The following is a 25,306-nucleotide window of genomic DNA, read 5'->3' on the forward strand; positions in this document are numbered from 1 at the left end:
TTTTGGCAGTTTTATAGCTCAGTTGGTTTGACATATCCTACCATTTAATTATCTTTGTCAGTGCTATTAGTAGTTAGTATGAATCATTATCATTAATTATGACATTCCAAATGTAATGTTTAGATTTTAACTGTATATACATCTATATAATTTACTTAAATCTTGTTTGCGACTTTTTTTTCTGAAGAAAAAAAAAAATGACTGAAGACTACTTACAAGCCCAGAATTAAACGTCTGTGTTTATTTGTGTTTTGGGTTTGGGGAATGTGTTCTGGAAAAACGACAGTTTGGTGTAGAGAGCTGAGACTAGCTGACATATCTTCACAGTGGTTTCTGCACAGAGTTGCAGTTTGTTTGTTTTTTATCTCTGGATAAATCAGATGACTGGATTCATACCGTTAACCATGCACATTAACTATGTGTCAGCTTCCAATGTTTAAGAGTATAAACAAAATACCAAAGAATGAGCTGTATAATGTAAAGCTGCACAGCATTGCAGTTTGAGACTCTGCAGCTCAAAGAGCAGCTCTCCGATTCTTCTACTGGCACTCTGGGATAGTGCTTATCTCTGTCTCAGTGCAGTCTGTTCAGACTCAGGTTTTGGCTTGGCAAGAGCCTATTGCACCACAATCAACATTCACAATATTGCATATTGAGTGGGAAAATGACATAATAAAATAAAAACAAAGAAAAGGAGGCTCTTAACTTTATTCCAGTTTAAAACAGGACACATTGAGAACCCCTTTATTGAACACTGTTTCCTAAAGCACACACATGTCAATTTCATTGGTAATTCAGAAGCAAAAGAGTAAAGGAGTAAGTTTGCTCATTATTTAGGTTTTAGGATTGCCTTGGTTTTGGTGTTGTCTTACAATACAATACAAAATAAACATTTAACTTGTTCCATTACTTGTTACAAAGCATAGCACACTATTCAACCACTAGGTGGCACTGATGTAGAAAAAAAATCCCCTTAGAATTAAAAGAATCTGTCTTAAAGGGGAATTGATATAACCATGGCTTTTTATTTATTTATTTATTTATTTATTTTTATCAGAGCTCTACATTCCACAGTTCTATTGTTAATCTCAAGCTTTGAATTAATTGCTCACTTGCTAGTCCTTGTCAGTTTGCATGTGAAGGGTTAGCTAGCCTCCCAGCTGATCTGTGCCCCTACAAAGTCGCAGCAAAATCACAAAAAAAATATATATATCATCTTGATTTGTTGATTAAATGTCTTGTTAGGAAGCATGTGAAACAAGACATTTTAATTGCTTTTTGCATTAAAATATCTTTAACATGAGCATTGTGCAGCCAGCATCATTTAGTAGCTGCTCTGATCTTGTGAATGGCATAGGGGCTCGAGTCCTTGTGCAGCCAGATTTCATTGTCCCCTGGCTCCTTGACCTCGGCTCTGTCCACCAACTCGGCCGTCACCTCCGGGCTGAAGATGTTTTCAGAGACGCGGTAGGAGCGAGTCAGGCGGCGGAAGGAGGAATCAGAGGATGTGTCGTCATCATAGTCCTCGATCTCCTCCCGACTGGGGTCCTCCCCTGGCAGGTCTACCTTCAACTCCTCCTCCAGCTCCGAGCACAGGCCCTTGATGTCTCGAACCAGCGTGGCCTTCAGCCCAAACAGGCAGGACAGGAGGACCAGGCCGGCGCAGATTCCAGAGACGAAGTACAGAGCGACTTTCTCGGGCCACCCTGAAGAGAAAGAGCCAACGCCATGTGAGCCTGCGTCCCACCTGGGTCAAATCAGAATTCCAGCCCCCTCCCCAAGTCCAGAAGGAGCCCCCTCCAGCCTGTACACAGCAAACAGACACGTACCCCGGATTTGAGCAAAGATTTCCAAAGAGCTGGTAAAAATCACCAACTTGTCCTGAAGCCTGGACACTCCTGGGCCTGTATACCAGCCTCCTGCAGGCGAAGAGGGACTAGGCTTAAGGCTTCTTGAGAACCAGGGATATTTAAAGCACTATACAAATTTCCACATTTCACCTTGGGTTCCTTGAGATTCTAATTAAAAACCGACTGTGATTGTCTGATTTAGTTCTTACAAAAATTGATCAGGTCTAAAACTGCTGGATTACATTAAAATGCTCTAAATTTACAGTCAGAGCTGATTTTGTGTTTATCTTTTTGTGACACTGGTGTTAGTCTCAAAACACAGTGCATGAATGAAGGTGAAGTGAATGAGGTGGAGGTTAGTTTTCAATGGGTGAAGGCTAAAAGGTTTTACCGTGTGTGTAGTCCGAGAGTGAAAAGGGGTCTGGAGATCCCCTCCCCAGCTCTTCCAGAAGGTTTCTAGGGACTGAAAGAGAAGTCCCATTAACAAGACCCCAACAGCAAAGAATCATTAAAAAACATACAGTATTTCAGAGCTGTGATATACCATGTAACAATTAGAAAACTGTTGCAAAGAATAATGATACGATGCTACACTATAGAAGTATATAAATAATGGCACAGGGAATGTGCTAGATTCTCAAAGCTATGTACTCCAACCAACTTGATGAATACTCACAAGCCCTCCAATTTTATACCTGAGTTGCTTGATTTTTGGTTGAATTTTTCTTTTCTGCTAATTTTGAGTAAAGAGCTTTGAGAATCAAGCTCAATATTCACTCCGTTTTCTGGCATGACATATTTGCTCTATCCACAACAACAAAATCTAAAAGGGAACCTGGGCATGGTGCTGAGTCTCACTCACCGCACGTGTACGACACCCTCAGGTGCTTCCTCACCCCCGGGAAGCAGGGGTCCCCGAAAGTGTGCATGTCAGCAGACACCGAGCAGTTGGGTTTGCTGTGACACCTCCGAGAGACCTTCTTCAGGGCCGAGGGGGCCAGGCACTCTGCAGCACACACAAACAACATTCATCCACTAGAGGGAGCTCCTGTCAGTAAATGCAGTGAGAGCGGAACTGGTTTGATCATTAACAATGCGCAGGTACCTACAGGACTTTAATGAAAGAACCCAACCTGATTTGCAAATGCCCAATCCAAAATGGTATGGTGGGTGGTCCAAATAAAGCGGTTAGTAAGTGTATATCATTCAAGCTCCAGTGGTTTGGACTGAAAGGAGGGTCCTGTGGACCAGCTTACTGTACTGGAGTTCCACAAGCATCTCTCTCTGCAGTACTCACCAATGTCAGGCCCTGTGCTGTTCCCTTGTGGACACTCAGGGTTCCCATGGTGTAAATGGCCGAACGTGGCTGAGTAGATGGCCAGCACGGTCTGATTCTTACACACCAGCCTCAGCTTCTCATTCTCACACACGACTTTACTGCTGTGATTCTCTGAGGGGGAGAAGAGAAGCAGGCTTGATCTTGCTCCACTAAGATCAGATTCTGCTGTCTTAATCTCATTTAGAAATAAATTCAATGACAAACGACTGGACAAGATATCTTTCGCAATGTCAATGCCTTCTTAAACAAAAGGAACATTTTTTTGTCTGAAGTTACAAACTTTTCTACAGATGTCTGTTTTTTTAGTCATATCTTTTTTAAGTAATCTTCCTGTTTCTTCTCATAAATTCAATTTCTTCCAATAGGAACCCTATTATAATCATATTATCTGGTTGCTATTATTAATGCATCATCAATTTTTGTATCTATAAAATCTATAACCTAAAATCTATCTAATCTACAAGTCCTGTAGTAGCTTCTATTGGAACCACTGTATATCCCAGTAGACAAACTCTCCAGATGCCAACACAAGACAAGGAGATACTGTTTTGGCTCCAGTCTATGGCACAACACTACAACACCAGACAGGGCACCGCATCAGAACAGCAAAGTCTCTGTCCCAACTTCCAACCCTCAATCCTGGATCATGAGGTAAGGCTACTCTAACCCCTCCAGCCCGATACCCCTCACCCCTCATGCCCAGCCCCAGCCTCACCTGGTCTGCACTTGAAGGACACGATCAAGTACTTGCTGGTGCTGGGACAGGGGTCCAGGCCGAAAACACGACTGTTGACAGGCAACTGGCAAGTTCGCTGATCCTGGCATTCAGCAAATACTTTCTGCAAGCAGAGAAAACAGACCATCAAGGAGACAGCGTGCAACAAGAGCCAGTGATGATCGCTGTACTGTCATTAGTGACCCAAGTTAAAATGCACAGAAGTGAAAGCTGCAGTGACCTTAGTTCCTACAGAACATTCTGGTCTTGTTTTGCCTGCTGTGCTCTGTACTTGACCTTTGTGACAATCCAATTGTTGGTTTAAGCTGCCACACCCCTCTCTGTACGGGACATATGTTTCCATCATGGAGAGGGGTGTGGCTGGCGTTGCTGTTTCGTAATTCAACAGATCTGGCCTGTATCCTCATTTAAATAATTATTCCTTCAAATACAGATTGCTTTAAATCCTGTATTGCTGCTGCGGTCCCCAAGCGTTTCCAAGTTTTTGTGTTTAGGGATATTTCCGGGAGCAGGAACAGCAGGAGACCAAAACAATACCCCCAATGTATGTTGAAAACAAATATGTATTCCCTGTTTGAAAATACAAACCTGGACAGTTGGAGTTAATTGAGGACTAGTTTTGAAAACCGCTGCTATGCTTACATGCATTATCAGGAGTACAGTATTAGCAAGCTTGCAGTGATTGAGATATTCCAGGTATATACATATCGCATTGTTCTTTGTAGCTGTAAATTTACACACAAAAAAAGGAAACTGGCAAATAATGTTATCAGTAAAAAAAAAAACGGTTATACTGTTGCATTTTTTAACATATTTTTTGTAATATTTTAATTTAATTTTTTGTGTTGATAAAGAATTTTGCTTTGAATTAATCACTGGCCGCAAAAGTTTGTAGGAAACCTGTACAGTGGGGCTGTCACAGTACCTACTGTAATGGCTATCGAGGACTGGCAGTCCGTGCGCTCCTCCGACGTGTTCATCACAGTCGGGCAGAGATTCTCACTCGGGACCCGGCGTCCGTAAAACGCAGAAAGGACAGTGATGGAGGTTTTATAGGGACACGTGACGGTGAGCCGTTCCCCATCACAGGCGTGGACCGTGTGGTTCTTCAGTATCTTCTGTAGGTAACCTGCAGGGCACACACACACACGCACACGCACACACATACATGAAAACGTGCCAGAAAATAACTTTGTGTTGAATATCAGATTTACTGAATAGCCTACCACCGTCTATTTTGGGAAGCTGTATAAGTGGCTGGTATGATGTCAGCCGGGACGCCACAGCTGGGGATTTTTAGAGAATTTTACAGCCCAGTTTAGTTTGCTGGGGGTTCCTAATGCACCAGGACATAGCATTAGTCACTTTTATTGTCTTGTTTGTAAACGTGATTATTTCAAAGAATTCGAGTCCTGTTAAATGAATGTAAGCGTCCTACAAAGAGCGCCCGCCCAGCCCTTTTCTAAGAACAACCAGTGATATGGTGATCTAGCATGTTCTGAATGTTAGAATGAACTCATAGCTCACAGCGTATTAATCATATTCCGGCAGCAGACCATGCAAACAGGGAAGTAGGCGTTGTTTCTACAGTAAAACACAACTTAAGTATTAAAAGCTGTCAGTCTAAATACATTTGAAGGGGTACCGTTTAAAAAAAAAAGTTATGAAAATCATTCTTAACAAGAACAAATAGATATACCTTTAAGTTATATCGTTGTTTTCAGGGCCAGGGTTAACAATAGCAACTGGTGCTCCATGTCTTTAGTACCTGGGGTTAGTAAATATATTTCAACTCCTACACTGACACGCGCTGTATTCCCTTCCGTTACCCAGCAACGCCCGTACCAGGCGCACGGGTACAATGAACTAGTATGTTAGAACGGGCTGGTACGGCAGTCACCAGAAACACACTTATTATTGTGACAAGCAATGTGCTTCGGAAGAAGAAGAAGAAGAAGAAGAAGAAGAAGAAGAAGAAGAAGAAGAAGAAGAAGAAGAAGAAGAAGAAGGACAGTAATAATATACAAACTGTGTGTGATATATTTGCATTCATAAAACTACTTAAATACAATTCTCATAAACATTTTACGTTGTGCTTTGAGTGTCAAATAGCCCAACAACATGTTGCTCTCATGGGGTCGTTGATTATATAAAAGAAAAAGAAAAAAAAAACTTGTATACTTTAAAAAAAAAAAAAATGTACGGTATATTACCATAAGTTACAATAATGGTGTTTGGAAAACGGGCTGTTAATTCAAAGTGACATGTTTTGTTGTTGAATAGAATGTTATTGGCGACTCCCAGTTGGGCCGGGGTACCCAGCAGGGATGAAGCTATCATTTCAGAACCAGCGTATTCCTACGACTAACAAAAACATTACAGCGTAAACCAGGTACCGCGGAGCGTTCATTCAGCATCACTGTGACCAGGTTCCATACGCGAGCCTGCAAAATGTAGCATAGCATACACTGATCATTCGGTGTAGTATACTTCTGAAATATATGACATGGTCATTTTAATAACTGGATATTATTGGTGAGGATTCTGGGATTAGAGTTAAGGTTTAGCCTAATAGTATAGGTAACTAAATAGCAGAGCATGAACAAAGCCTCAATGATAAATATAAAGTGGGCTGCGGTTTCAATAGACAGCAGAGTTGTGTTATGTTAACATTTATTATCAGAAAACACACATAACATAAACAAATACTTCAACCCTGACTGACCGCATGCCTGTCCCCAAAGCAGAACGCGTAGCAGCTGTTTGGCAACGATTTGCTAGAAAGTGGAGGAGGTTTTCTGAATATAAAAATTCCAGTCCAAAGTTGCTCTTAAACTTTTTTATTATTAATTTACTAAAATGTGCTACTCACCTGAAAAATCAGGAGCCGCCAGCAGACGAGATGAGAAACACAGGAGGGTGAGGGACAGGGACAGAACAAACGTAGAACCGCCTAAACTCTGTACCCCTCGCATGGCGCAGCTGTCACATAGCGGCTTTATGGCAGACCCGTGTAATATGTGATTGAGTTGCGATGTCGTGCAAAGCTGGGAACCATGGACCCGTGCTCCTATTGTCCACGCGACTAAACAATGGCCTTCTTCATTATCTGGTGAAGAACGCTTGACTTGTTTGCAGTTAACTCCAAATCTACCATATCAACTTGGAACTGTCTATATACTGTAATAGTGTATGGAATAACTACATATGAATGTCACGCATTAAGATTTTTTTTTTTTAATAGAGAGAATTGTCCCTTTTCATGCATTCTTCATGTAAGTTAGCAGCATGTTTCCTCCATTCTCCTTTAATATATGGGCCCATGTTTTATTTATTTATTTATGTTCAAAATAATCCTCTATTGTAACATGGAATTACAATAAATATTAATCACATAGTAATGTTTTAATTAAATATTATATGGGTTGTTTAAAATGCACTGGACACTGTTAGTGCCAGGATAAGATTATTGAATGACTTGGAATAAGTCAGTCCTGAGTGCTCTGATCAGGCACCAGGAATTATGTTATTATTAGATCTTCTGTGCCCTATTATCTTCAGGAAATAGTGGCTTCCTCTTCCTATAAAACAAGATGTATCTTGTGTTTTCTTTTTCTGTAGTTCCTTGGTCAATTTTTGCTTCACCGCTGTATTATAAACATTGATGTTAGACTGCCGCTCCCTCGACTTGTGCTGTTAGCCTATTGCAAAGATCAAGGGTGGGTATTAGCATAGCTGGGTTATTATTTAAAAACCTGCAAGCAAACTGGATCCACTAGCTTGAACTCTGTGTAATACACTGCTCCAGCGAATCTTAGTAAGGTCCAAAAAAGGCATCCATTCACTGTAAGAACGAATCATTTGGGAAAGAGATGAAGGGTTGACTGGATCATCTCCTGACCAAAGCCACGGCTGTTTTTGTAGGGCATTTTACAGTACCAGGGAATCTAAATGGATTGCATCAATCACTTTGTTAGGGGTATGTAGTTGATCCAGGGTTATTCCACAGTGCACCCAAAAAAAATTAAAAATTACAGGGAGCTTATCTCTGCAGGGTATAAGGTGATCAAATTGACTCCTTAGATTAAGAGTAAAAGGGACTTTCTCACCCTGACTAAACTTCATGCAGCCGTCTTTAGGAATCCACGTAGCTTTAAAGGTTGTATCTGTTTTAATGACACCCCAGTGCTTATCTCCCCAGGCTGGCTGTTGGATCCTCTGAAGAGCCCCACGGATCCCGGAGCTTTCCTTAGTGGTGAGTACAAAGGAAGTGAAGGTGAAATAACTCATAGGAACTGAAACAGCCTTCACCACCCTTTCCATTCATCACAATATCAGAAAATCCTGGCAAGTCCAAAGAAGGTCCTCCCCTGCCATGACACTGAGTGAGTAAGCCTGCATCGTGAGACCTCATCGGAACCTGCTGGCCATCCCTTTGTTTCATTTCCCTTCCTGGTGATGTGGCGCTACAGTAGTTATATTACATAATGCTTACTGTGGAGTTTAAAGACAGGTATTTACTGTAGTGTAGGGCTATAGTGTTTACGACCTATTTTGTGAATTAAATACAGTATGTAACTAGCATGAAAATGTTCCCTTTGTCTTTGATCTTGCATTAAAATAGTCCGGCATCTATATATAACAATAACCCTAACCCCAACCCCAACCCCAACCCTAACACTAACCCTAACCCCAACCCTAACACTAACCCCAGATACTGAGTCAATAGTACGGCTGAACCTTGAAATACTAGCACTTGTGAAACACCACCATACATGGAACTGCAACAAAATCCAATGCTATTCAGCAGAAAAATCCAAGACTGATGGAAAACTTTTCCACAGAGAGACATCCTCCCCTCAACCAGATTGTCAATTACAGATCCTTCACCCCATTCTCCTCCTGAACTTTCACCTTTTCCCTTCCCTATAATTCAGCATTTCGATTGTATTAAAGTTTGTCAGATAACAGTGATTTACCACCAGAGGGTTTCTCGTGGTTTATAAGAACTGTCAAGTTGTTAGCCAGAGAACATGGGCTTTAAGCCAGTGCTGGTGTCAGATTAACTGGGGTTAAAACCCTGGTGTCGAAACACTTGATTGTTCAGCCTCGCTTGGCTCTTCTACGCTGCACTGAGGATGATGTTGAGTGCTTACAGACCCTGCCTTGGCTTCCTTCCACGTGGTTTTTTTTTCAATTTCCTACATTTGTTGGGAGTTTCCAGTTTGAGGATTTGTTTTTCATCCTCCCAGCTAATGGAAAATCCCAAACAGAAACGCAGAACATTTAAAAGTCTGGTGTTTTAATTTTGATATCTGGGTGAACTCTTTCACTGCCTCTTGTTTGTGTGTTAGCTTTCTGCTCTGCTCATCAGTGACATCATTTTCAAACTGACGTTTATGTTAATATAAGATACAAAAAACAGTTATTTATAGACTGAGCTTTACCGTTGTGTAATTGAAACAAAAAATGTATCAATTGCTTTGCAACATGCCCATATTAACCTAGTATAAGGACTAGTCTGAGAAACTGCCACAGAATCCAGTGGGCAAGCAGGCAGCACAGTGGCATTGCGATAGACATCCCAGTGACCTTCAGGGTGCACCTCCAAGACTAATGTAAAATATTATCACAGAAAAGACAAGATTGCACGTCCCGTGTAAAAACACCATTTAAGAGTTAAAGGACACTATAGCAACTATTTTTGAAATGACTACTACATTACAGCGAAGTGGAAAATGTGACCCTGAAATGTTCCCTAGTGTCTGGAAACAAGGAAACATGCAGCTTACTTACACAAGCACTTCCTCGTGTGGGTAGCTGGACTGGGAGAGACTCCACTCCGATCCCTTTGCCAGCACTCTCAGTCACGATGAATATGTTTTAAGGTCCTGAAACACCAGGAAACTGCCAGGCATTTTATTCTGCCAACTACTGGGGCAACTAGTTGCATGTAACTATACTGGGCAGTGCCGCTACGGATTCTGTTGTGTCTCCTGTTGGTGAGATGAGATGCGGCTAAAATCTCTAAAACCATAGATGCAAACGAGCCTGGTGGTGCATGGTGGTTAGACACTCGCTTGCGGTTCACACCCAGCCTCCTCCCTGTTACAGAACATTGTAACACAGTTTTAAACCAGCTATTCAAATCAATGTGATGTTGCCCTTTTTCTGTTATTTTAAATAATTGACAATGCAAGTATTGTGTAAACAGATGTAAGGCCATGTTTACCACAACAGAAAAACATCTGATCTGCATTTGACAGTACAGTGGATATCGAATATGTCCTCTGTGTGTGGGTCTGTGTTTAATAAGTCATGAATCACTTTGTGTCTGCCTATTACATGTTTCATATTGTTACAGTTTAATAAATTATGCATATGACCACAAACTGAAATGTTTTCAAGTTTCATTGTCCCTGCTGGGCAGCTGTTTACGCAACATAACTAGAATCAACGCCCATCTGGAAAGCCCTCTCGCTGTGTGTCTCTTATGGGTTTTTAAACAAGAGTCTAGTGAGATAGTTTAGTTTTAGCAGGAGGGTGGGTGAGTAACAGTTCCAGGAATCCCCTCTCCCCTCCCTCCCCCTCCCTCCCCCCTCCCTCTCTCCCTCCCTCCCTCTCTGTCTCTCTCGTTTAGGAAGCACTTAGCTGTCAGGGTCCTGAGGGACTGCAGAGCACACTTTAAAGTACTTTCACTCTCACTCAGTCCAGTCAAAGCAGCGGGGCACAGAGGGGGAGAAGCCACTGAGATTGCACGCTGCACATTCAGGAGCTGGGGAAGAGAACATCGCTACTGCTGTGTCGTCGTGGTTGTTGCTGTTGTTGTTTTTGTTGTCACACCTGGAGAAATGTCTCTCAGAAGGTCTGACCCGAAAAAAGAACCCAGTATTGAGCTGTTCATTAAGGTGAGTCCTTTTCAATTCCTTTATGAACCTGAGCTACTTCTGCTGAAACTTTGCTGTAGCACTGCACCTTTGAAAGAGGGCAGGGTCCCACATAGGCAGAAAACAGCAGAGGGAACAACACAGGGATAGTCAATAATTTATCGTAATCCCCAATCGTACAATCAACCACAAACACAACCGTTTTAGATAGCGTCAGCAAGACAAGAAATCGAAGCAAAGTTATGCATAAGAACTACACAAAGCAGCTAATTAATACAGTAATTAATATCCAGGTTTTTCTACGCTTTTTGGATTTGACAGAATGTAAGATGGTCCTTAAACGTCCAGTACACCCAAAATATAAGCAGAACTTTTCCACCTTAAATACCCAATATAAGCAGCACAGCAGTCCAAAGGTGAAATATTACACAGGCTGAAACTCTTAAACCGGGGAGGAAATTCATCATAAAAAGACAGACCCTGAATTGAATCGAACGCTGAGTAATTCATAGACCTCTGTACTTTTTATGAACTTGACCCACTCCTGACATGCGTATCAATCACAAGAGTATTCGATTCAGTAGAGTTTGTTTGATCGAGCACAAGATTGCCAACTCCTAAACTAAATTAAAAACCATCCCTCAACCAGAATTGACATGGTTGTGTGACGCAGTGGGAACAAACTACAGAACTTTACTGTAGTTCCATTGTAGTTCTAAAGATAAGCAATGGCATGCAATGGTTCCAGTGCTTTTAAAGTGGCCACTGTGATCACTGCTGTTGGAGGGGGATACACTATCACAAATTGACAATGGTAAAGGGGAGTTCAAGTCTATAGCCGTGTAGTAAAGACAGCTTGGGACCTGTCAGTTTTGACTGTCTGTCTTCCTTGTCAGTCCGCTCTTTATCTCTACACACAGACTGCGAGGAGTGTTGCCGCCAGCCAGTGTCGTCTTATCAAGCAGCCCTGCTGTTGAGACACTCAGCCCCCCGGGCTCCCACAGGCACCTAGCTGGAGCTGTCGCTCCACTGCCTGATAATCCAGACACCACAGGCAGCGGCTGCAGGTTATGGATCTGAAGGGAGGTTAAATTGAAAAGCAAAAAACGTGATATTTCATGAAACTGAGGCTGTCACTCAGTATTCAGTATGTCTTCAGTATGATAAAAACAGACCCGGTTCAGTGCTGCCTGGGCCAGGGCTCAGAGTATTAAATCACATAAGGTGCTGCCAGTTACATGAAGTGTCTAATTACAATGTATTCACATAGTACTGACATAGTAAATACATGTGTACTGACACATAATTACAATGTTATCAGAAAAGGGTTAGGGTTAGGGACAGGTTTAGAGTTAGGATTCGGGATAGGATTACGATTAGGATTAGGGTTAGGGTTAGGGTTAGGATTCGGGATAGGATTAGGGTTAGGGTTAGGGTTAGGATTCGGTATAGGATTAGGGTTAGGGTTAATTTGTTAGCTAAAGGTCTTGGCTGACCACGTTCACTGTCATTACAGGCAGGTCTCGACGGAGAGAATATTGGACACTGCCCATTCTGTCAGCGTCTCTTCATGGTTCTGTGGCTTAAAGGAGTCAAGTTCACTGTAACCACCGTCGATATGAAAAAGTAAGGAATATTCCTTTACACAGATTACACACACATTTTGCAAGATATGAAGGGAAACACAGCATGTGCATGAGGAGTGGATTCTCAATGAGATTCTTTGGGGTTGAAGGATTTTCTTTAGAGAGAATAGTGTGCTGGAGTCAGAAGGGCTGGAATAGAAAGATATAAATGTTCAAATAGAAAACAATATTAAAATGCTAAAAGAGACTCCCATAGACAGTTCAAGATGCTTGATTTACTGATTAAAACAATGGCACATGAATTGAATCGAGCCAGGTGCAATGGCTTGGGTAGAGTTGGAAACTGTGCTCTTCCTAATATCCCTAATGAAGAGCACAGGCCCCTTTAACCAGGACTGAAACTCCCTTTCCTGTTCTGACTCCAGGAAACCAGAAGAACTCAAGGACTTGGCACCCGGGACCAACCCCCCTTTCCTCCTGTACAACGGAGAGCTCAAAACGGACTTCCTGAAGATCGAAGAGTTTCTGGAGCAGACCCTGGCGCCCCCTAGGTGGGACGCCCTGGCACTTCCTTTCGTTCAGATCACACTGCATGCTATACATGCGACGCAGACAGTGTTAACACGGCTACACTCATGCGATATCACTTTGACATAACGCTTGCTGTTGAGTGTCAGAAATAAGCATTGGATTCTTATGCAATTAACCATGTGCTGAAGTTCCATGTTAACAGACAGTCAATAGATATGCCATGTGTGTATCTATCATTAGAGCATTTTAGCAGCCATTGATTAGCATGTGAAATACTTTATTAGCTTTGAACTAGATGAATAAACAGCAGCTAGGCTGTCATTAGGAAAGCTTTTTAGTTGCTGCGTTACTGTACTGTAGTGTAGAGTAAGAGGCTGATGGGTGTGTGAGAGTAGATAGTTTTCCAGTACAATTACTTGGGGTTTTTTTCAAGGGGAACTTCTTTCTATTTAAATATACTGTTTAGAATGCTTACTGGGTGGCTTCAGTCTGCGCTAGAATCGATGCCTGTAAATGCTGTTTAATGAACTGGTATTAACACTGGCTGGAACACAGCACAGGATTGATCAGGAGGCATTTCTAATACATTCGAGCTGCCGATGAGTTCAGGTGACAACTAGGGTCTAATATGAATCAGTGCGGAGTGAATCATGAGTGTGCGCTGTATAAACTCAACATGAATTGAATGGGATTGGAGTCAGTAAATGTGATGTATCAAAACGTAATAATATAAAGTGTTATCCGAAGGTTTACTTGCAGCCGTTAGCATGTGTTGGTGAAGCAGGGAAAGGTATGCAGTCAGTAATCAGCAGAACCCATGCTGTAAAGCCTCCAGTATCAGTAGGTGCCTCGTGTCTCACTACATGCAGTACGTCTAACATCACTGCTTTTATTCTCTCAATTCCAGGTATCCCCACCTCAGCCCGCAGAATAAGGAGTCCTTTGATGTTGGCAGTGATATCTTTGCTAAGTTCTCAGCGTACATCAAGAACAGCTCAGCAAACAAAAGTAAGGACCGGTGATAAGCGACACAGTTCAATAGTGTTGCAGTGGAAGCACTAAGGTTTAGTCTTAATGTATACACAGCGTTTTACACAGAATCATTATCAAGGGTGTGTGAGGTGTTTATTTCTGGTATGGTAACTGTATTGGGTGTGTGTTTTTATTTATTTCTGAAACAAATTATTTGTATTATTTTTTTTTATTTGAGATTCTATCCATTTGTCTTTTATTTCAAAATGCGCACAAAGTGGTCCTGCTTTTTCTTTTCCTCCTGAGATGCCCTGAAGTGCATTGAATTGTGTTCATTGGATGCACTGGTCATTTTTACCATGTCTGGAAGTCAATTCAGAGAAGGGGGCCACGCATGCTAAATACACTTGAGAAATTCACTTTGAAGTCTTATCTACACTGTCTGGTGTGTAAAAATAAAAGCAGGGCCTCTTTTAAAACCTGCTCATTCAACATCAGGAAGCACATTTCAGTCATGTTTTGATGAGACTCGTTTCAAAATGGGCAGAAAAATTAACTGGATATTTTAATGAATAATAATTAAAAAAAAACTGTGCAGAAACAAATGCTATTGTTATCAGCAACACTGAAAACAAAAGTGCAGTACAAAGATACAGTCGATTCATAATGATAAAGACATATAATAATTCATAATGATAAAGACATATAATAATTCAGAATGATAAAGACATATAATAATTCAGAATGATAAAGACATATAATAATTCATAATGATAGAGACATATAATAATTCATATGGATATACCATGGGTGCTAAAACAATGCTCAGCTGTCAAGTGTTTTTTGAACAAATGAAAGTGCTGCCGTTAGACTGCCATAACAGTGCGACTCTTGTTGTTTTTCACATAGCTATCACTATGCTTCCCTATACCTCTCTATGATATACCATGCCTTCACTCGATGGCTTTTTGCCCGTGACCCTAACGAAGCTGTACCTCCCTGCTCACTGCAGATTTCGAGAAGGCTCTGCTGAGGGAGTTCAAGCGGCTCGATGACTACCTGCGGTCCCCCCTCCCCGAGGAGATCGACCCCAACAGCACCGAAGACCTGCTCGTCTCCCGGAGGAAGTTCCTGGACGGAGACCGGCTGACCCTGGCGGACTGCAACCTGCTGCCCAAACTGCACGTCATCAAGGTGAGCACTCCAGATCCATCATACAGAGCGGGATACGCGGCTGTAGAGACCGCGGCTGCACCCTGCTCAGCCAGACACGTTAGTGCAGTGTGAAAGGAAGTGGGGAGAGAGTAGAGATTGGGTCGTTGATAATCAGACCACTGCGTAAACTAAAGCAGCTACTGTACTTCACTGACCCTGCACATGATTCTCACTGTTACAGTTCGATTTATTGGGTTAGACCTTCAAAGATGTTCACACCAAACTGTCCGTCAATAGACCATTTTTTCATGATGCAAAAGTTTTTTTTTTTTTAAGCTGTCTAAGTATGGATTGTTAATACGTTCTTAAAGACGGAATCATTTCCTTTTTCCCCCTTGACAACGCCAGTAGGTTTCTGTACATTATTTTGACTCATCGGTGAGCAAGACGGGTGATCCATTCACATGGAAACCAAAAGCAAACCCGCAGCAATAAAAACTAGCAGAGATTCGGTCATTTCTAGAAAACTTCCTTTGTCTCGTTGGAGCCTAATATGTGATGAAAACAAACACACAAATATTTTAAAAAAAGATCTTAAAATCTAGTAACATTACTATTCAATGGGTTTTGATGATATCTTTAGGCCCTATTGTTAAAGTGTTGTATTGCTTCGTTCCATATTTCATTGCATGTTCTATATTCCCGTGTGTATCGTTTTTCTAAAATGTATCTAATGTATGGTTTCTCCATAACCCTATTAACTGAAGACTTTGACTTTCCAGATAGCGGCTAAGAAATACTGTGATTTCGAAATCCCGCCTCACTTCACGGGGGTGTTGCGCTACCTGGAGCACGCCTGCCAGAGGGATGAGTTCAGTCACACCTGCCCTGCCAGCGGCGAGATCGAGCGGGCGTACGCATCCGTAGCAAACAAGAGAACATGAACTGTGACCCGCGGCCAGACTCGCACAACTGCACTAACACAGCGAAGATCATGGGCGGCCAAATACATTCACTGAACTTTCTTTTAAGGCGTTGCATTTGTATAGCTTTTTATACTCCTATAGAGGCAAGAATCGTGTTCCTGGGAGCAAACCACTGCTCCGAGTGCTGGAAGAGATAGAGATGATGAGGATGATGATGATGAGGATGATGATGATGAGGATGATGATGAGGAAAGCCCTCTGAGAATGAGGGTTGAGTCTTATTTATGAATCATAACGTCATGGTGGTATTTGCAAATTTGTATTTGAATGTAATCTAGGATCCACAGCCATTTGACATACTCCATTTTACTACACTGAGATATTGTAGACAACTTGTAGAATGATAGATTATATATATATATATATATATATATATATATATATATATATATATATATATAATGTGTGTGTGTGTGTGTGTTATTTGGTATTGTATATAAGGGCTTACTGAAACTGTTTTCGTTTATACAGATTTAAAACCTGAAGTCATTAAAAAAAAAAAAAAAAATACTGTAAAGCCTTGAATATTTGTGAGCCTTTGTACATTACATACTTCGTATATTGCAACAGGTCGCCAACTTTTCTGGAGCAAAATAGGTTTTATGATTGTGATTCGCCAAATATTTTGTTCACAAATATTTATGGCTTTACTGCCACCCAGTGGTGAAAAAAATAAACTTCACCTACTCATTCTAGCGTGCACTTGTGTGTGTGTGTCACTGGCAGCCATAAATGTTATTGTGTATTATAGTGTATAATATGTTTGAGCTTGTGAACGGTGGATTGTTTTTCCATGTGTAATTGTATCAGTTATTTAAAAAACACTGCATTAGCTTCCTTAATCACACCCATTTTTTTTATTAAAGTATTTAAAATATGTTCTCTATTTTCTACTAATGCATGTTCTAGCATTGTGCAACCCACTTTCAAATAACAGGAAAGTAGTATGCTGAGCTTAAATCGTCATTGAAATATAAATTCTTAAGAGATTTTATATCCAAATGAAAAATGCATTTAACAAATGTACAGCGATAGTGTTGCGTGTAATTACCACCCACATATAAGCTTGGATAGCACATAAATAAACCTGAAATTCCAGTCAGATGTTCACTTGTGTTTAATTACAGGAGCTCTGTGCAATCTGTAGCAATGATCAGCATTTTTGGAGACGTACTGCACATCATTTTCCAATATAATACATAGAAAGGCTGACTCGTGTCTGTTTATTGAATAGATTCCATCTGCTGTCCGTCACCCTGCTGGGGGAGAGGGGGCTCAGTTTGTCACACAGTATTTCCAAAAGCAAGCTGTAAAACAAACAAAAAAGAAAGCATTATACATGCACTATCAAACCTCTCTTTATATACTAAGAGTTCTTTTTCACTGATGTTTTAGTTTAGTTGTTTAGAACCACTCTTCTCCTGAGGCCTCAGAATAGCTCTGTATTGTACTGTAAGACCTCTGGTACCCCTGAGTGTAACCATTAACCTGCTCCCCCTGCAACACTCGAATCTAAACAACAAGAATGCATTCTTTAAAGTAAATGAAATAGTGTAGCGAGATGCATCCCACCCTCCCACCCCACTCCCCCGGTGTTTTTAAAGACAGTACTTTGTGCTCCATTCCTCACCTCTCTTGGCTGGTTTTTGTGTGTTCTGGTCTGATTTCACAAAACTGTGGGTTATCAGTTTCTCTGCGGCTGCCAGTTTCAGCACTGCAGACTTGATATCATTGGCCTGAGATCAGAGAGATTTGAGGGGACAAGGGGGAGAGAGAGGGGGAAGGGGATGGAGAGGCAGAGAGAGGAGGAAATGATGACATCACAAACGCAGCGTGGTTCTAGGTGGCTCTGTGGGTTATTTTGAAGCCCAGGATACAGTGAGTAGAGTAGCACACATCTCCAAACCACCACACGTGTTATCTGAACATATCAGGCTGAATGTTTCAGTGAGCTTACATTGAAAAAATGATTTTTAAACATAGATATTGTAATGGAGTTGCCCCTTTTTTATTGATTAAGGTGGCAACCCTCACCAACACAGTCTTCTTTCTTGAAACACAGAGTTAAACACCAGGATAGATGGCAACGCTGTTGCGTGCTTTCACAAAATAAACCAAACAAAACCTAACCCACCTCGGGTTTCTACCTAAACAATTAGACTTCCTGTATAATCTGGGACATGCTAAACCTGTTTACCACAAACAAAACAAACAAGTTCTTTCTTGTCTTCCTCTCTCTTTCAATTCAATTCAATTCAATTCAGTTCAAAGATGTTTTATTAGCATGACTACAGCACAAGTATGCCAAAGCAATTACAAAAATAAATAATAATAATAATAATAATAATAAAAAGAAAAAGAAAAACATCATACCAAGTGGTTACAGAAAATACATCTATAAAAAAAAGATACAATAAATACTTCAGTAAAACAGACCCATATAATTATTTGTACACACGTGTGTGGGACGGAAGGGAGTTTCTGTAAGTGAAGTGTAAGCAGACAGTCTCCTGGTGGAGTCTGTTTGAACACTGTGGTTTTACTGGTCCTGTCTCAGCTCTGATATATTCAGCAGCTGTGAGTGCCGTGTCGCTGTTCTCCCCCAGAATAATTACCATCTTATCCTCTACCTTCAGTGTCCTAAAGTTAGAGCTCTTTTGGGAGATCTTTGTGAAGAAATAGTCTAAATAGTCTGTGATTATATAATGTCTCTGCAGTGCTCTATAGCATTTTAAGGTTTTGTGTTTGTTGAGCCCAGCGTGCCATGAATGGATTTCTAGATTCCTTGCTAATTGCACTGATCAGCCTCTTCTGGGAGTTTCTGTTGTTGCCGTTCCAGTTTGTTCTGTCTGTCCTGCTCTGCTCTGAAATCTTTTTCACAATCACTGTGTCGGATTGCTCCTGGCTACTGACAGCTATAGACTGCAATGATTTTGGGTCGCTCTGTTTCAGGTGTAACCTGACGACTCGTCTCTCAGTGTGGAGCAGTAGTGGGTATCGCCCGAGCTCAGCTCTACAGGCATTGTTTGAAGCACTTCTGAGCACATTTTTACAGAATAGCACATGCATACTTTCTGCTAGGGTTTTATCCCAGTCATTGTAATCTGGGCTCAAGGTTGGACCCCAGACCTCACTCCCATAGAGGAGAATGGGCACAGTAACACAGTCAGATAGTTTGTTCCAGGTTATGATCTGTGGATTGCTGGTATAGAATCTGGTTATGATCAGTGGATTGCTGGTATAGAATCTGGTTATGATCAGTGGATTGCTGGTATAGAATCTGGTTATGATCAGTGGATTGCTGGTATAGAATCTGGTTATGATCAGTGGATTGCTGGTATAGAATCTGGTTATGATCAGTGGATTGCTGGTATAGAATCTGGTTATGATCAGTAGATTGCTGGTATAGAAAATCTCTCTCTCTCTCTCTCTAACAATCTTAACAGCACTGTTTGTACACAGACTTACCATATTGCTGATCTTCTCATGCTGTGAAGAATCCTTGGTACCTGAAAGAGGATCAGTAGTATTGTTATTAGAGGTGAGTGCTCATGAGCCGGCCAGTTTACAGAATGAATAAGCTCCCCATTTATGTACAAACAGGAATGTCAATGGTTGGGTTCTTCCCATTCAGTACAGTCCAGGACCATGTTAATGTCCTTAATGGTTTCATTGCACAGTCCAAAACGTTTTCCCAACCACATCTAAAGCTTTTTTTAAAGACCTCTTACGCTGATGTGAACAGGTTAGGTTGGGTCATCACTTCAAAACTTCACTTTGCTCTGTAATGCAGAGTCATACAACTTGAATGGCTGAGAAACTCAAATGATGAGGTGCTACGTTGCTGTGTCTAACGATACATGTTGAAGCTCTATGTGTGTAACTTTTGTCTATCGGACTCAATAAATGGAAACTTACTAACAGAGCAATTGGTATTGTGCACACTCATTCACAGACATCAAATGTGTTTCTTTACACACACACACACACACACACACACACACGCACACACACACACACACACACACGCACACACACACACACACACACACGCACGCACACACACACACACACACCTCTTGTTAAGGAAACATTGTTTTGTTTTCCATTCTGCAAATTAGATTACTATCTTGATACTTGACGTGTATGCAGTCAAACCTGTTTATAAATGATCCACGCAGAGGTAAGTGGTTTTTAGAGACAGGTGGCCTTCATATCCAGGAGATTTAACACAGGAAAAATAGACTGTACATATAGTGGGATTTACTGTATTAAAGCCCTTAATTGAGATTGCTTTGTTTGTACTTTGAAAGCACCCACCTTTCACCCAGGCAGTCCTCAGTGTGCCCTGTGTGTCCTCATCCTGTGTCAGTAGTAAGGGATACACCTTCTTTAACTGTCTCATCCCTTCGGTTTGATCGTTGTCTGTCAGGTCCCCCTCCTCACTGTCTCCCATCCTCTGGTACAAATCTGTAGAGAAGAGAACAGGCCATGGGAAACTCGTGTTTGCATAGATGTGGCTAAACAAACAGAGTAATCTTAGAAAAGAACATCACACAAAGGAACTTGTTTTACTTGTGTCTGTAATTCATTTTTCTTAAAGAAATATAGTTATTTTTACAAAACTGGAACCTCTACATCTAAATGACATCATTTGAGGTTATTTGAAAACTGCTAGGGCAAACCAAGAAACACAAGTCGCACCTGGAACGCACTGAACGCACTGGACTCAACCCAACCACACGCCCGCCATAGCAAAAACAGATTGGATGTCGCCATAGAAACATCATCAGGGTCTAAGCTGAGCTCTGTAATATTTGATTGAATCTTAAAAAAATCTTAAAGCTGTAATGAAACTCCTAAAAACCAAGCGCGTGGTACCTACCTCCTTGTGGCACATGGTTGCTCCCTGAATACAGCGGGTAAGCCTGCGACCAGCATGTTGCAGACAGCACGGCTACAATCGAAACCAAAGCCCAGGACTGCATGACGGTGTCTCGGTGGTTTCAGGTTTATTCTGCTCTGCTGAGATCGCATGGGTCCCATTTTTATATCTTCCAGCACCATCTATCTTGAGCAGATCGATAGTGTATCATGTCATCTCAGCCTGCCGGTTAATGGATGGACATGACAAGACCCCTCATCACGGCTCTCATTAAGGCACGCTGTCACTTGAAATCTCCCCTATCATTGCTTGTACAGAGAGCTTTGTCAAATGTTTACTCAAAGCTGCAACAATCAGTCCTGGCTATGAGGTCACTTCCTGTGCTATGAGGTTAGAATACAAATACATTATTTCTCTAGTACAATCTATGGTCACTTTTGGTCTGTGACATATGCAAATGTGATGATAACTGTGGACGACAGTGAAAGGCGGTTTTGCCCTTTGCTCTGGTGCGTTCATAGTTTTACCTCTTTCTTGAATCAACAATATTGGACGCCAAAGAGTTTTTGAATCAATGCTGCTGTTTTCTGGCGTCACGCTGTGTCTTTTTCACAGTAGTTTTGATATTTATTTCTTTTCCTATCGTTAATCAATGGGGAGCAGCCAAGCACAGCCCACACACATGGTATTCACAGGAGGCTGCAGAAACAGGGGACAGGGTTCTGGCTGAATGTCACTTCTGCAGTATTGTATCCCTCTTCCAACTCTCTGAAGTGGGTCTCTTGTGACTGCCATACCTTAAGAGAGAGTAGCTTCAAAAGTCATTTCCATTGCTTTATTCCCCTTTCTGTGATCTGGTATCTGCAGTCGTTCTCAATGCTTCTGGGTTCTGATGTTCCAATACTGAGTTCTTGCCAATTCTCTCTAAGTCTGCCTTAACCTTGCCTGGAGAATCTAAGTGCCAGAACAGAACAACCTTTCTCATTCCATTCAAATGATGTGACTTTCAACTCTCCCAGCCCAACCCACTCTCTGTCTGTATAAATGTAGGTGAAATATGAATCTCTGTTTGACAGTTTATCAGCATGATTGACAAGCAATGAATGAAGGGTGTTACCTTTCTAAATCTGCTCAACCAGAGTTTGATGGTTGTCTTGGGGGTGAATCTAAGCAGTTATTAAAAGTGAAATTATCAAAGGTAGTACTTTTCTGAAACTGTCCCAAAACAGCATTGCAACCTAAACTAAATGTCATTGCACCAGCCTACTCTGTCAGGTGCTTGCTTTCTAAAGGAGTGCTTGAGAAAAAAAATGAAATATAGTAAGTACAGGTGACAGAGCTTCGACAATGACCCCGGTGGTTTCTTTACATTTTTACATTTCCATGTGCAACGGGCAGTGCTGTGCGATGAGGTTAAAAGCTCTGCAACCACACCTGCAGACACGCCTGGCTGTCTTGCATGGTATAGAATGTGAGGTGCCCAGCCTCAGCACTGTAGATATAGAATGTTTCCATATTGTCTATGGAAAAGGCCACTTTGTCAAGACTCAATATGCTGCACCTTTTCCACACACTGCATCATCCCTAAACTACTTTCTATGTTTAGACTCCGTCCTTCATAGAATCCAAAAAGCAATGCGACAGATTACAAGGCAAACTGCGTCATTTAACAGCTCTCTCATCCATCAGAGCCTGCAGAGAGATCTGCACACTCTCACCCATCAGAGCCTGCAGAGAGATCTGCACACTCTCACCCATCAGAGCCTGCAGAGAGATCTGCACACTCTCACCCATCAGAGCCTGCAGAGAGATCTGCACACTGTCATCCAGAGCCTGCAGAGATCTGCACACTCTCACCCATCAGAGCCTGCAGAGAGATCTGCACACTCTCACCCATCAGAGCCTGCAGAGAGATCTGCACACTCTCACCCATCAGAGCCTGCAAAGAGATCTGCACACTGTCATCCATCAGAGCCTATAAGTGGATTCTCTTTAATGCTCCTTTCAAGTTTGATGAGAAACCTTTCATTTTGACAAAGAGTCCAGTATATCTCGGTTAAAGCACACCTCATCCTTGCTGTCACCATGTGCGTAGGAAAGGATATTTTAAAGCTCCACACCTTTGTCATTAGATCATTATTTACTAGCCTTACGATTTTTCAATCGTAGATGCTGCTTCCTAATAGCACTAGCAACATTGGGCACTATTCACAAAACATTAAGGTCTGTTTAAGGAATGTTTTACTAAATATTGTACATTTAAAGCCCATATTGTCTCGTTAAATCATGTTTGCAGTCCATGAATCCTATCTTAACTGTTTGGGTGGATTAGAGATTTATGATCATTATTATAAAAAAACAATCCAAGAATAATCTGGGAGAATTGATGTTTGGTGTGAAATATTTTGGTTCTTTTCTTGTGTTTTATATATATATATATATACATTTTCATTTAACATTAACAAGTTTAATTTTCCTTGCACCCAAATACATTTGCCTCTATATGTTTTAATTGACATCATCCATTAGTACATTTCCAAGTGATACATTTGATCATTTGTAGTTCAGTAGTAATAACCATTATATTTATGAATTTGCCTAAATCAGATTTAGCAATTCTATTTTCAAATAGGTCTTCCAATTCTAGTTTGTTCACACATTTTTATTTCAAGATTAAAAAAAAAAAAAAAAAAAAAAAAACCTGAAGCTGTTGGAGAGTATTAAAAACTTTAAAATCTTCTCCGCTTCTCATAATGCCAGACAGGTGAATGATCTTCTAAATGGGTTTGCATATTAGGAGCTGAAGCCACCTTCCTGACTTTGAGTGAAATGTAAATTCATCAGGAGCACTCATAATTGAACTTATAAAGAAATGCACAGTGTTATCTAGAGGCAAAGTATGCACAAACTGTGTATGATTTCAACCTGAATGGAAAGCCCAATATCCTTGCTGTACAGTATCAGATCAAATGATAGAGGGCTTAGCAGGATCTGTTTAACTAAACAACAGGATATCCGGCAAATTAACATTGTGCAACTGTGGATATCAGCAAGGAGAGCTAAGAAAATAATCTGAAAGAAACCCTTTTTATATATATATATCCTTGTTCTAAACGAAAAAACAGGATCAGGGAAATGCATCGAGTTCCAGCATCTCAATAAAGTGTGGCATGTCCCTTGAAAGAGAAAGTTATTTCAAAAGCTGCACAGCAGAAATAAAGTAATAAACTAATAAAGTGAAAAAGGTGACTGGCGGTTCAAGAAGATGTCTTTTTAAAAAAGACGAAGCGTCTGTAAAATTAGTCTGCTGGCCAGGCCCGGGGGCAGCGTGAACGCTGTGGGGGGGCATCCACTTATTTAGGTGGGGGGGCTCAGTTCAGAAAAGACAAATCAATGAGCTCATATTCTCTACTATTTTAATTCACTGTGATGACAATAAATAAAGAAATAAATAAATCATACGACAGCGCAATATTATGAACTATCCACACAGCGCGAATTACCACAGCTCTTTCCTGGGAAGTGTTTCTTTTAAATTATTATTATTACCACATTAGCAACAATACTTGAAACGAATACAATCATACAGTGACTCTACAGAGACTGCAGTAAACAGATTCCATTTAACTATTCTGTCAATTATTCTTTTATGTTTACTGTGAACTAAAACATCACCTAAATTAGCTTCTCTTTTGAATGCTACAACTGGGGCCTTAAGAATTTTTTTTTTCAATTCTTCTGAATTATGTAGAATCCGCAAGTGTTTCCAAACTATCTTAGAAATATTAGGCAAAAGTTTAGAGTAAGTCATTACTAATGGGTCTCTCTTTACCTTTTTATCTCTATTTTTATAATCTAGTAGACCATCTATTTTAAGTGTATCCATTTTCCTTAACTCCGTCTCTATAATGATGTATTTGCATCACGTTGATCACAAATTTTTTTTAAAAAAAAAAGTTGCGTGAAATACAACTAAAGCACCTGGAACAAACTACCTATAGTCCGTAAACATAGCAAAGCCGTCTAACACGTTTGCCTAGAGCCGTCTAGTTTTTGCATATAACTTCTGACAGACATATCTATGCAACTGTTTAATTAATGACCATGTGACTGTGTTTCTATCCATACAGTGCTGAAACTGTTAGTACACTTTCTTGTCATAGTCAACAGCTGTTGCTGATTCAAGTAAAACGGGAAGCACCTCGTAAATGAAGGGCTGCGTTGTTAAATGCACCGATGTAAAGCTGATTCACCGTTGTTAAATTCACCGGGAGTTGCTCGATGAACTGTTGTTAAATGCACCGGTGCGTCACCGCTGAAGCAGCGGATTCACCGGCTTTGAGAGTCGGTGAACTGCAGCAAAACCAAATGACCGCTCC

At 41.0% G+C, this 25,306-nt stretch overlaps 2 protein-coding genes across 3 annotated transcripts; one reads left to right on the plus strand and one right to left on the minus strand.

The window, feature by feature from the left end:
* Positions 1–693: 693 nt before the first annotated feature.
* On the minus strand, positions 694–6,965 carry LOC117411969 (protein eva-1 homolog C-like). Of its 2 annotated transcripts, XM_058989367.1 has the most exons (8): positions 6,798–6,965; positions 4,855–5,054; positions 3,905–4,028; positions 3,148–3,300; positions 2,713–2,856; positions 2,242–2,313; positions 1,830–1,919; positions 694–1,706 (listed from the first exon to the last, which is right to left on the minus strand). In XM_058989367.1, the coding sequence occupies exons 1-8, from the start codon at positions 6,898–6,900 to the stop codon at positions 1,321–1,323; spliced, it is 1,272 nt and encodes a 423-aa protein (XP_058845350.1). In that variant the 5' UTR covers positions 6,901–6,965; the 3' UTR covers positions 694–1,320. The 2 variants fall into 2 exon arrangements, with proteins under 2 accessions (XP_058845350.1, XP_058845351.1); XM_058989368.1 differs by lacking the exon at positions 1,830–1,919 and having other exon boundaries at positions 6,798–6,964.
* A 3,609-nt stretch (positions 6,966–10,574) lies between these two features.
* LOC117430213 (chloride intracellular channel protein 2-like) lies at positions 10,575–16,921 on the plus strand. The gene is made up of 6 exons (XM_034050046.3): positions 10,575–10,833; positions 12,329–12,438; positions 12,824–12,949; positions 13,837–13,937; positions 14,914–15,095; positions 15,839–16,921. The coding sequence occupies exons 1-6, from the start codon at positions 10,777–10,779 to the stop codon at positions 15,998–16,000; spliced, it is 738 nt and encodes a 245-aa protein (XP_033905937.2). The 5' UTR covers positions 10,575–10,776; the 3' UTR covers positions 16,001–16,921.
* Positions 16,922–25,306: the final 8,385 nt, after the last annotated feature.

Source organism: Acipenser ruthenus, chromosome 16, assembly GCF_902713425.1.
Source record: "Acipenser ruthenus chromosome 16, fAciRut3.2 maternal haplotype, whole genome shotgun sequence".
Classification (NCBI taxonomy): domain Eukaryota; kingdom Metazoa; phylum Chordata; class Actinopteri; order Acipenseriformes; family Acipenseridae; genus Acipenser; species Acipenser ruthenus.

What these genes read in the sequence shown, in the direction of transcription:
- LOC117411969 (XM_058989367.1), bottom strand. Translation starts at nt 6,900, where the DNA reads ATGCGAGGGGTACAGAGTTTAGGCGGTTCTACGTTTGTTCTGTCCCTG. An exon ending in AGTCCTCGATAGCCATTACA is followed by an intron (nt 4,029 to 4,854) that starts GTAGGTACTGTG and finishes CTCTGCTTGCAG; the next exon opens with AAAGTATTTGCTGAATGCCA. An exon ending in GAGGGTGTCGTACACGTGCG is followed by an intron (nt 2,314 to 2,712) that starts GTGAGTGAGACT and finishes CTTCTCTTTCAG; the next exon opens with TCCCTAGAAACCTTCTGGAA.
- LOC117430213 (XM_034050046.3), top strand. Translation starts at nt 10,777, where the DNA reads ATGTCTCTCAGAAGGTCTGACCCGAAAAAAGAACCCAGTATTGAGCTG. An exon ending in ACCACCGTCGATATGAAAAA is followed by an intron (nt 12,439 to 12,823) that starts GTAAGGAATATT and finishes TTCTGACTCCAG; the next exon opens with GAAACCAGAAGAACTCAAGG. An exon ending in CCAAACTGCACGTCATCAAG is followed by an intron (nt 15,096 to 15,838) that starts GTGAGCACTCCA and finishes TTGACTTTCCAG; the next exon opens with ATAGCGGCTAAGAAATACTG.